The sequence below is a fragment of the Lutra lutra genome, chromosome 3 (genome assembly GCF_902655055.1).
Source record: "Lutra lutra chromosome 3, mLutLut1.2, whole genome shotgun sequence".
Lineage (NCBI taxonomy): Eukaryota > Metazoa > Chordata > Mammalia > Carnivora > Mustelidae > Lutra > Lutra lutra.
In genome coordinates, this window is record NC_062280.1 from 13,623,198 (window position 1) to 13,636,080 (window position 12,883).

The following is a 12,883-nucleotide window of genomic DNA, read 5'->3' on the forward strand; positions in this document are numbered from 1 at the left end:
AGTGAAATAAGTCAGAGAAAGTAAAACACCATATGATTTCACTCATATGTGTAATTCAAGAAACAAAACTGATGAACATAGGGGAAGGGAAGGAAAAATAAAATAAGATGGAAACAGGGAAGGTGGCAAACTATAAGAAACTCAACTATAGGAAACTGAGGGTTGCTGGAGAGGATGTGGTGGTAGGAAGGATAACTGGTGATGGGCATTAAGGAGGGCATTTGATGGAATGAGTACTGGGTGTTATATGTAACTGATGAATCTCTAAATTCTGTCTCTAAAGCTAGCAACAGACTATATGTTAACTAAACTGAATTTAAATAAAAAATTAAAAAAGAAGAAATTCAGCATGCCAGCATTTAAAAAAAAAAAAAAAAAACTCCCAACAAACAAGAGTCCAAGGCCAGATGGCTTCCCAGGGGAATTCTACCAAATATTTTAAGAATATCTATACTTCTGAAACTATTCCAAAAAAACAGAAATGGAGGGAAAACTTCTAAAGTTGTTCTATGAAGCCAGTGTTACCCTGATCCCAAAACTAGAAAAAGACTCCACTGAAAAAGAGAACTATGGCTAAGATCCCTGATGAACATGGATGCAAAAATTCTCATCAAGAGACTAGCTAATAGGATCCAACAGTATATTAAAAGGATTATTCACCATTACCAAGTGGGATTTATGCCTGAGCTGCAAGGTGGTTCAAGATTTGCAAATCAATCAACATGATACACCACATTAATAAAAAGAAAGGATAAGAAATATATGATCCTCTCAACTGATGCAGAAAAGGAATTTGACAAAATACAGCATCCTTTCTTGATTAAAAACCCTCCACAATGTTGGAATAGAGGGAATGTATCTCAACATCAGAAAAGCTATATAGGAAAGACCCAAAGTGAATATCACCCTCAACAAGGAAAAACTGAGAGCTTCCCCCCTAAGGTCAGGAACATGGCAGGGACGTCCACTCTTACCACTGCTGTTTAACATAGTACTAGAAGACCTAGCCTCAGTAATCAGACAACAAAAAGAAATAAAAGACATCCAAATCAGCAAAAAAGTAGTCAAACTTTCAATCTTCACAAATGACATGATACTCTATGTAGAAAACACAAAGACTCCAGCAGAAAATTGATAGAATTGATATAGGAATTCAAGAATTCCTATTGCAATTATGTCAGCACGACATAAAATCAATGCACAGAAGTCTGTTACACGTCTATATATTAAAAATGAAACAGCAAAAAGAGAAATCAAGGAATCAGTCTTGTTTACAATTGCACCAAAAACCATATGATACCTGAGAATAAACCTAACCCAACATGTAAAAGATCTGTACTCTGAAAACTATAAAACATTTACGAAAGAAATTGAGGAAGACACAAAAAATGGAAAAATACTGGAAGAAAAAATATTGTTAAAATGTCTATGCTACCCAAAGCAATCTACACATTCAATGCAATCCCTATAAAAATACTGCCAGCATCTTTCACAGAGCTGGAACAATTCCAAAATTTGTATGGAACCAGAAAAGACCACAAATAATGTTGATAAAGAAAACCAAATGAATAATGTTGACCACAAATATATCAAATATAAATAATAAAATAATGTAGACCACAAATAATGTTGATAAAGAACACCAAAGCTGGAAGCATCACAATTCCAGACTTCAAAGCTGTAATCAAGACCTTATGGTACTGGCACCAAAACGGACACACAGATCAATGGAACAGAATAGAAAACCCAGAAATGGACCCTTAACTCTATGGCCAGCTAATCTTTAACAAAGCAGGAAAGAATATCCAATAGTAAAAAGACTGTCTCTTCAACAAATAGTGTAAGAAAATTGGACAGCCACATGTAAAAGAATGAAACTGGACCATTTTCTTACACCACACAGAAAAATACACTCAAAATGGATGAAAGACCTAAATGTAAAACAGGAATCTATCAGAACCCTAGAGGAGAACACAGGCAGCAACGTCTTTGACCTAGGCTGCAGCACTTCTTGCTAGATAAGTCTCCAGAGGCAAGGAAAACAAAAGTAAAAATGAACTATTAGGACTTCATCAAGATAAAAAGCTTTTACACAGAAAAGGAAACAGTCAACAAAACTAAAAGGCAACCTACAGAATGAGAGAAGATATTTGCAAATGATGTTATGGATAAAGGGCTAGTATCCAAGATCTATAAAGAACTTGTCAAACTCAACAATCAAAGACAAATAATCCAATCAAGAAATGGGCAAAAGACAAGAACAGACATTTCTCCAAAGAAGACATAAAAATGACCAACAGACACATGAAAAATTGATCAATATCACTTGGTATCAGGAAAATACAAATCAAAGCCATAATGAGATACCAACTCATACTGGTCAGGTGGCCAAAATAAACAACTCAGGAAATAACAGATAATGGTGAGGAATGGGGAACCCTCTTATACTGTTGGCAGAAATGCAAACTAATGCAGCCACTCTGGAAAACAGTATGGAGGTCCCTCAAAAAGTTAAAAATAAAACTACCCTATAACCCAGAAATTGCACTTCTAGGTATTTATCCAAAGGATACAAAAATAGTTACTGAAGAGGCATATGCACCCTGATGTTTATAGCATCAATGTCTACAATAGCTGACCTATGGAGAGCCCAGATGTCCACCAACAGATGAATGGATGAACAAGACGTATTTGTATAGACTTTTGTTGTCACTTGTCTTAAATAAACACATAGAAGTGGGATTCCTGGCTTATATGTTAAGCATATGTTTACTTGTATAAGAAATTATCAAACTTTTCCAAAGTTGCTATTTGGAAACTGTCAAGCTTTACCAATATGAGCATTGGTACTCCCATTGACAACATACAATGGAATATTACTCAGCCATCAAAAAGAATGAAATCATGTCAATCTCAATGACATGGATGGAACTACAGGGTATTCTGCTAAGTGAAATAAGTCAGTCAGAGAAAGACAAATACCATATGATTTCACTCATATGTGGAATTTAAGAAACCAAACAGAGGAACATAGGGAAAGGGAAGGAAAAATAAAGTAAGATAAAAGCAGAGAGGAAGGCAAACCATAAGAGATTCTTAACTATAAGAAACTAATGGAGGGTTGCTGGAGGAGAGGTGGGTGGGGAAGGGGGTAGTTGGGTGACAGGCATTAAGGAAGGCACTTGGTATAATGAGCACTGTGTGTTACATGCAACTGATGAATCACTAAATTCTACCCTTGAAACTAAATATCTTCTATATTAAATTGAATTTAAGTAAAAAATAAAAAGAAAAATACATACAAAGATCAATAGAACAGAACTGAAAGTCCAGAAATAAACTCATGATTATATGGTCAATTAATCTTTGGCAAAGGAGGCAAGAATATGCAATGAGAAAATGACAGTCACTACAACAAATGGTTGGGAAACTGGACAGCTACATGCAAAAGAATGAAACTGGACCACTTTCTTAATCCATACATAAAAGTAAACTCAAAATGGGTTAAGGACTGACTGGGAGACTTGAAACCATAAAATTCTAGAAGAGAAGACAGGCAGTGATTTCTGTGACATCAGCTGCAACAATATTTTTCTAAATGTGTCTCCTAAGACAAAGGAAACAAAACCAAAAATAAACTATTGAGACTACATCAAAATAAAAAGCTTCTGGGGTGCCTGGGGGGCTCAGTGGGTTAAAGCCTCTGCCTTCGGCTCAGGTCATGATCCCAGGGTATTGGGATCGAGCCCCGCATTGGGCTCTCTGCTCAGCAGGGAGCCTGCTTCCTCCTCTCTCTCTCTCTCTCTCTCTGCCTGCCTCTCCGCCTACTTGTGATCTCTGTCTGTCAAATAAATAAATAAAATCTTTTAAATAATTTATTTATTTAATAAATAAAAATAAAATAAATAAATAAAATAAATAAAAATAAAATAAATAAATATAAATAAATAAAATAAAAATAAATAAATAAATAAAAATAAAAAGCTTCTGCACAACAAAGGAAACCATCAATAAAACTAAAAGACAACCTATGAAATGGGAGAAGATATTTGCAAATAATGTATCTGATAAAGAGTTAGTATCCAAAATAAAGAACTCATACAACTCAACAAGGAAACAAGGAAAACAAGCAATCCAATTTAAAAAATGGACAGAGGACCTGATTAGGCATTTCTCCAAAGAATACATACAGATGGGCAAGAAACACATGAAAAGATGCTCAACATCATCATCACCAGGGAAATGCAAAAACAAAACCACAATGGGATATCACCTAACATCTGTAAGAAGGGCTAAAATAAAAAACATAAGAAACAAGTGTTGGTGAAATGTGGAGAAAAAGGAGCCCTCGTGTACTATTGGTGGGAATGAAAACTGGTGCAGCCAATGGGGAAAAGAGTATGGAGGCTCCTCAAAAATTAAAAATAGAATGACCTTATGATCAAGCAATCACATTACTGGGTATCTACCCAAAGGGAAAAAAAAGACACTAACTGAAAAGATATACACACCCCTATGTTTATTTCTTCATTATTTACAATAATCAAGATATCAAAACAACCCAAGTATTCATCCACAGATGAATGGATAAAGAAGATGTGGTATAGGGACGCCTGGGTGGCTCAGTTGGTTAAGCGGCTGCCTTCGGCTCAGGTCATGATCCCAGCATCCTGGGATCGAGTGCCATATCGGGCTCCTTGCTCGGCAGGGAACCTGCTTCTCCCTCTGTCTCTGTCTGCCTCTCTGCCTACTTGTGATCTCTCTCTCTCTCTCTCTCTGACAAATAAATAAATAAAATCTTTAAAAAAAAAAAAAAAAGAAGATGTGGTATATACATACAATGGAATATTACACTGCTATAAAAAAGATGAAATTGTGTCATTTGAGACAACATGGATGGACCTAGATGGTATAATGCTAAGCGAAATAACTCAGAGAAAGACAAATACCATATGATTCCACTCATAAGTGAAATCTAATAAATAAAACAAATACACAAACAAAAAAGCAGAATAAGACCTATAAATATGGAGAAGAAACTGATGGTTGCCAGAAAGGAGGAGGGAAAAATTGGAGAAAATGGGTCGACAGAGAGGGAGATACAGGCTTCCAGTTATGGAATGACTAAATCATGGGAATAAAAGTCACAACCTATGGAATACATAATCGATGATATTGTAATAACAATGTACCAGGATAGATGGCAACTACACTTATGGTTAACATAGGACAATGTATAAACTTGCCACATCACTAAGTTGTACAACTGAAACTAATGCAACACCTTGTGTCAGCTATACTTAAAGAAAACCATCTTTTAACAGAATCATAATTGAACTAAAAAAAAAAAAACAACAAACAAACAAACTCTCACACAAGATATAACAAGGTGGAAATACCCAGTGAAACACACGATACCCAGTGAAACACATTCAATAAACCTTCTTTTAATCTCCCCGAGCCTCCAGTCACTTATCCCTCCTTTCTCTTTCAGTCGGTTCGTGAAACTCTTCTGACTCCATTTGCTTCCTTCTCCCGCCTACACCCTCAATCCACACCCCCCACATCCATGCCTATCTTTTCCCACTATCTGTGGTAATCTTCAAACATGAACCTAAGAACCGTTGGAGTAGTTTAAGATTTGAGCACAATTCTGGGGCCCCAGACCTCTTGATTCAGTAGGTCTAAAGTGGAGGCCCAAGAGTCTAGATTTTAATAAGCACCCCTGAAGTTCTGGATACTGGTGAGCCAAGGATAAAATAAACACTGGTCTGGAGGAAGAGATGCCCTTCTTCCTATCCAAGAAGGATACTGCTTCTTGTGCTTTCAAGCCCAGGCTTTCCCATCGCTCAGAGATTTTGCTGTCCTCACTGCCTACTGTTTCTTCATCTCTCCTTAAACCCTCACAGTCAAACATTTTTTTCAACACAGCCCATCTGATTCACGCCTTCCCCCTGCTTAAAATCCACCAGCTTTTCCTACCTCCTGTAGCCATGGTTCTCAACTCTGGACATCCGTGAAGTCAAATGTATTCTAAGCATTATCTGCAAACTACTGTTTTCCAAAATGTATTCTGATACAATGTGAAATATAACTCAGCGATGTATTTGCTTCCAAGTTTTAAAAAACAGTATTTTGAATAGAAAATGCTAACCCATTTATATAGCTGTTATTACTCTATGATAATCTGCTTTCAAGAAATCATGTGCCATAAAATGCTAAGAAGTCATAGAAAGACTACATGTTGCCTAAATATACAATGTTCCATCTGTGTACCGATGCATAGGCAGATTTATTAAGGAGGCCATCCATTCTGTGCTCAATGGTCTACACTGTGTATCTTACAGCTATTATAATAATTTTAATAACATATTCTCATATTACTCTAAATTTGTTGTATAATGAACATCTACAGCACATGAACTCATTCCTCTGCATCTAGGTTTGAAAGGAATTCATCTATAAGAGCATTACAACTAAATTCAAGTGCACATTTCATTTCCTATGCTCTTTTTGTTGTTCTGTCAAAATATTAAAATATTCTATGGTCAAATATTTGGGAAGCCAAACTTGGGTAAACACCGTACCCTGCATATAGGTGCACAACTCTGTTTTGACTGTAGGTAGCTGGTGTTGTACCTATCAGCAAATTAAAAACATTGCTGCATGGTAGCTTTTCGTCATTACAGATTTTCCCAGTCAGTAGGCAGTAAAGAGCCAGTTACTCTTCTGTGAGGAACTTTCCTTTTTTTTGCAATAAAAAGGAATCCTATTACTTAAAAAGCAGTGGAAATCACCATTCTACAAAATAAAGTACATATTCCTTCAAACGACGTACAACAAACACCTTCTATGGTGCAAACTTCCAAGCACACCCCTCTTACACAACCTTTACAAATTTTTCCTACTATTAGAGCTAAATCCTAATATGCTCTCAATTTATCTTAACAATGACCCAAGAGTATTCTAAGTTTCTGGAATTAGGAGGGTACTTTAGAGATCAAGTTATTCAACTCCTTGATTTTACAGAAGACATCATCTTTTTGTGTACCATTTGTTCCTGATACTTTTAACTGTACTATTCTTTTAATAACTTAAGACTAAGAGAGACTGTAAAGTTTCCTAATCATCTTCTAATGCTTTGAAAAGGTGAGTTTCGATGTGATTCTCCTTTTCCATTTCCTCCTTCCTCTGCCTGTACCACTATATGGTAAACTCAAGCGTCTCACACATTTCAAATATAAATTAATCTTCCTAATTATTAACAGAAGACCAATAATTCACTTTCAGACATGACACAGATTTGCTCCTATAAGTTCATCTGTAAGAACCTCAGGAATTGAAGACAAGGTAACTGAAGTTTCTGGAGTTTAGCCCTTTAACCATATAAATGAATTCCTAATGATGGTGATGACAACAGCTGACAATTCTTTACTCTGCGCTTTGCATTGTTAAGCACTTTACATCATTATCTCCCTCAGATCTTCAGATGACCCTATAAGTAAGGCAGATTGTTATAATTATTATCTAAATTATTGTCTTATTTTAAGTTAATAAAACAAGGCTCTGACAAGTTAAATAATCTTCAAGGTCCCACAACTAAGCACTTCCTCAGTTATGAACACCTTCCAGCTTAGGGCAGGTCTCCTTCTCTCCCACTGCACTGACCCCTGGATCCTTGCCCAGCCCTCTAGGTGGTCAGGGAGGGGTCAGACGCCGATGGCCGGGCCCCACTCACATTCAGCAGCCGGTACCCAGCGCCCTCCTTGTTCTGGTCCTTGGGCATGTTTTGGTCAAGACCATTCATGGTCTTGTTTTGGTCCTGGGTGTAACGAATCGAAGAAAATCCCGACGTTCTGCTGTGCATATTTTCCAGGTTGGCAGGAGGACTCTGAAGTATAGGGGCTGTGTACAGGGATCGGACCCGCCCGCCACGGTTATCAGCTGTGTTGGAACCTCTACGCAACTCTTGGGGCGGCTCCATTCCTCCATCCTCTGCGGGACAGGTCTGCGCTTAACTGCCGGCCTGCTAGTGCGCAGGCGCAGTCCTCCAGCCGCCTAGCCAGGACTTTTCCGGCGCATGCGTGCACGCAACGTGCGACTCACGCCTTCACCTGCCGGAGCTGACTGTAGGAGAGTGAACTTAATGAACCTGGAGGGTCAGCTGTAAGCACCTGCCTAACTAAGCCATTTCAGTCTCCCTTAGAGGGGAGTCGTAGCATGCTGGTGAACAGCAAGCTTCTTCACCACTGTGATTGAACACCTTAGTTCATTTTCTTGTCTACTCTTTAAACCATCATAAGCCTCTTTTCCCTAAACCAGTTCCTTCTGGGGGATTTACAATATCAATAATAACCTCCTTACACTGTCACCTGAGCTCCAGATACTATGTTTCCAACAGTCTCCTTGGATGGACATCTTTACTGTCCTGTACACTCATAACACACATTAATATTCATCTTCCCTCCCAGACCTCTAGTATGTTGCAAACTCATTTAATAAGGCAATATCATAGCCACAAAGGCTGAAAACTTCAGACATGCTTTTTAATTCTAACCTTAAATATTTGAACCCTACTCTTTCTTTTTATTGCACCTAGTTTTGGACACTTCACATACACAACTGTAATGATTTACTTCTGGATCTCCCAGCCTGCTGCCATCCACCCTTTCCTGCCCCAATATTAATACAGTTTACCTTTAAAAACAAATAAAACAAAGCAATAAAAATGGATCAAACCCAGAAACTTTCAGATCTTCTTCATTAGCCATAAATTTGAATTCCTTAATTTGGAAACCAAGGACATCCAAAACTGCACTCTATCTCAGCATACTATTTCTATTCTATTTGGGATCTGTTTTCTTTTATTCAAGAGCCCGCTCAAACTTCAGCTTTCAGTTAAATCTTATAACCCCATATACATACCCTCAAAGCAGAATTGACTGTTGTCTCTAAGCTACGACTTGGCATATCATTATTAGTGGGCTCATGCTATGAGAATTAGTTAATTTTAAAAGACAGTTCTTTGGGGGTGATAGGGCCCCCAATAATGGGTCTGTGATCAAAGGAGCGAGACTGATACAAAGCGAAGGTCAAGCAAAGCTTTATTTCGCGCCAAGCATCGAGAATCAAACCAACCGGTTGGGGCCGTCTCTTACAAAGAGGCAACCCGTCCCAGCCTCACAGACTAACTTTTATAGAGCAAAGGCCATGTGGTTGAGCCTGGCCACACACAGGTGGCCAATGAGATCGCAACACAGAAAACTGCATAGTCATGCTAGGTCACACACGGGTGGCCAATTGAATTTCAATTTACCCCATAGTAGCTATTTGGACTAGCCTATCACCTTGGTCAGAATTGGCACCCAAAAGGCAGGGCCCACTCTCTTTGGTAGCTAGGGAGGCAGTATGCACCCCCACTGATTGGATGTCTCCACCTGGCCTGACCCGCCCTTGTATCTGGGCTTTGCTACCTGGGACTGGGTTCCCAGACTTGCTTTTAAGTAAGTTCCTCTGGGAGGGGCAGGGTCAATCAAGGTTTACTGCATAAACAACAAAATGGCTCCCTCTGGCTAAGTAGGCCCTTACAGGAGTAAAACTTGATCCTCACCTTGTACCCCTGCAGGGTTCATGGCATAAGAGCCCAAGGCCCCCAGTACCTGTTTGCTGTTATCAAGTCTATGGTGTGTGGTGTTTAACTACTGTGCCAATGAGACTTGCTGCCCACCAGCTCACGATGACTTCCTAAGGGCTCATGTGACACAACATAAAAAATATCTAACCTGAATCTAGTCAAACTCCTAGACTTAACCTCCAGTCTACAGGAAATTCAGGAGATAGAGAACAAATTGAGTGATGTTATTAGGAAAAAAAAAATCAACCAAATTCAAAATGTAGATGGGACATTTGAAAACAAAATGTTTTGGATTCTTTAAAAAAAAAGAAACGTTAAGAGGAAGTATAGACAGTCATAGCCACTTAGAAACAGTTTGGCAATTTCTTGAAAAACTAAACCTGTAACTCCCATACAATCTAGCAATTGCACTCTTGGGCAGTATCCCAGAGAAATAAAAACATACATTCACACAAAAACCTGCACACAAATGTTTACAGCAGTTTTATTCATTAACAGCCAAAAAATGGAATCAACTCAGATGTTCTCCAACAGGGAAATGTTTCAACAAACTGCAGGTTTGTAGGTACAAAGTGTGTACCTATCTTGGAGTACAACTGAGCAATGAAAAGAAATGGTCACTCAGCTTGGATGACTCTCCTGGGCAGAAAAAAGCTAATCCCAAAAGATTACATTCTTGAAATGACAAAATTTTGGAAATTTGTATAGATACACAAACCTACCTAACTGGTAAACTGTAGAGAAATTAACACACACACATACCAGTTGAAGTAATACTAGGGAAATTTGAATAAGATCAGTGTGTTTTATCAATGTCAATATTCCAGATATAATATACGACAGCTTTGTAAAATGTTATTCAGAGACACTGGCAAGGTGTGCAAAAGATTTCTCTATTATTTCTCAAGTATGCATGAATCTACATTTATCTCAGGAAATTTTTCAGTTAAAAATGTCACAGGGAGGAGAAAAAAAGGTGAGAAGGCCATTTAAAATTAAGAGATAAAACAACCAAATGAAATGCACAAACCTTGACCACATCTTGAGAGACAACTGGGGAAATTTGAGGATAGACTATTAATGATACTGTGCTATGTAAACAAATGTTCTTATTTTTGGAGAATGCATGCTTACACATTCCACTGCAGTGACATGATGGTACCAACTTACTTTCAAAAGATTTACTAAGAAAAGGGCACCTGGGTGTCTCAGTCATTGAGTGCGTGGCTCTTGATTTCAGCTAAGGTCATGATCTTGGGGTTGTGGGGTTGAACCCCATGTTGGGCTCCATGCTGGGCAAAGGAGCCTGCTTGAGATTCTCTCCCTCCCTCTACTCCCTCCACCCCTGGTCTCTCTCACTCTTTAAAAAAAAAAAAAAAAAAAAAAAAAAGATTTAGCAAGAACAAAGGGGGGGGGGGTACACCAGGAAAAATAAATGAGCAAATGTGGCAAAATTTTAACAATTACTAAATCTAGGTTGCTTTACATTACAGTTGCTGTAACACTAGTCTTTCAACATTTTTACATTTGATAGTTTCCAAATGAAAAGCCCTCAGAGCTCTCACATGCATATGGCCCCCTTCTTGCCTCCATCTCCACCAGTAGAAATCCCATCCATCCCATAAAGGACATGTCCATACTCAATCTTACCCACAATACTTTTCTAGATTCTGTTTCTCCTATGCCTATCATGTCTTCTGACTAGAAGTCTCTGGAAGGCAGGTAGTATGTTTTATTCATTTTCTCATCTTTTTGTCCTCTCACAAACCTAGCAATTTGATTGAAATCAAATCATGTATCATAATTTAAGCTTTACATTTCATAATTGATTATAAATGGTGATGTAGGCCAGAGGTCCCAAGTGCTGGTTAGTCTACTAGCTATTACCACAATCCTGGGACAGATTCTTTTTTTTTTTTTTTTTTTTTTAAGATTTTATTTATTTATTTGACAGAGATCACAAGTAGGCAGAGAGGCAGGCAGAGAGAGAGAGAGGGAAGCAGGCTCCCTGCTGAGCAGAGAGCCCAATGTGGGACTCGATCCCAGAACCCGGAGATCATGACCTGAGCCAAAGGCAGCGGCTTAACCCACTGAGCCACCCAGGTGCCCTGGGACAGCTTCTAAAAAGTGGATTTCTGGGCATCACCTCAGACCTACTCAATCTGAATTTCTGGGGACAGGCCAAGGAGTCCCTATGTGTTGTTCTGCCTTAGGGGAGTGGGGAGAGGTAGGTATTAATTTCTGAATACCCTGCACCCCCCAAAACACAAAAGCCTCACTGGGGATCTTGCTTGCTGACACCAAGGAAACTCCATTAAGCCACTCTACCGACATTTGATGCAGAGAGAAGGTGAGAAAAAAAAGATGACTTTGAGCCACTTATGGAGACACGTAATTGGCAGTGAACTTTAAGTTTCCCAGTCATCACGGCCAAAGCTGCTCTTGATCCACTTGTACAGGTCCACCAGAGTATGTACTTGCTGGGGTGATTGGGAGATTTGAGGTCCAGGTCATACTTCCCAGGCCTGAAGAATTTAAAGGCACTACGCCCATGCCAGGTACACTATCATCAACATATCCCATGTTCCCCATCACATTCCATAGGATCAAAACTTCCTTTAACCCTGTATTAACTTTCTATTGCTGCCCTAATAAATTCTGACAAATTTAGCAGGTTGAACAACACACACTGGCTATCTTAGCATTCTGTCCATCAGAAGTCTGACATGGGTCACAGTAAATAAAATCAAGGTGTCAGCAAGGCTGAATTTCTTTGTGGAGGTTCTAGGGGATCTGTTTCTTTGCTCACGTGGGATGTTGGCAAAATTCAGTTCCTTAAAGATATAGGACTGAGCCCACATCCATTTTCTTGCTGTCAGCCAAGAACTATTCTCAGCTTCTATAGATCCCCCGTTGTCTCTTGACTTGTGGCCCCCTCCTCCTTCACCAAATGTTTTTACGACCTTGTTGACTATATTCCCTATGCTGTACTCTCTATCCCTGTGACTTACTTTGTAACTGGAAGTTTGTACCTCTTAATCCCCTTTATCTATTTCATCCATCCTCCCACCCATCTTCCCCTCCGGAAACCAGCAGTTTGTTCTCTGTATTTATGAGTCAGGTTTGTTGTTATTGTTTGGTCTTTGTTATTTCTTAAATTCCACATGAGTGAAATCATAGAGTAATCGTCTTTCTTTGACTCTTTTAATTTAGCATAATACCCGGTAGGTCCATCCCTGTTGTTGCAAA

At 38.8% G+C, this 12,883-nt stretch overlaps 1 protein-coding gene across 1 annotated transcript in view; it reads right to left on the reverse strand.

Moving 5' to 3' along the window:
* The window catches only part of C2CD6 (C2 calcium dependent domain containing 6), a 150,585-nt gene extending 142,549 nt beyond the window's left edge, over window positions 1–8,036 (reverse strand). The window contains exon 1 of the mRNA XM_047721328.1: window positions 7,739–8,036. Coding sequence (XP_047577284.1) covers window positions 7,739–7,984 — 246 coding nt within the window. The 5' untranslated portion in view covers window positions 7,985–8,036. The remainder of the gene's footprint in view (window positions 1–7,738) is intronic.
* Between the last annotated feature and the right edge of the window lie 4,847 nt (window positions 8,037–12,883).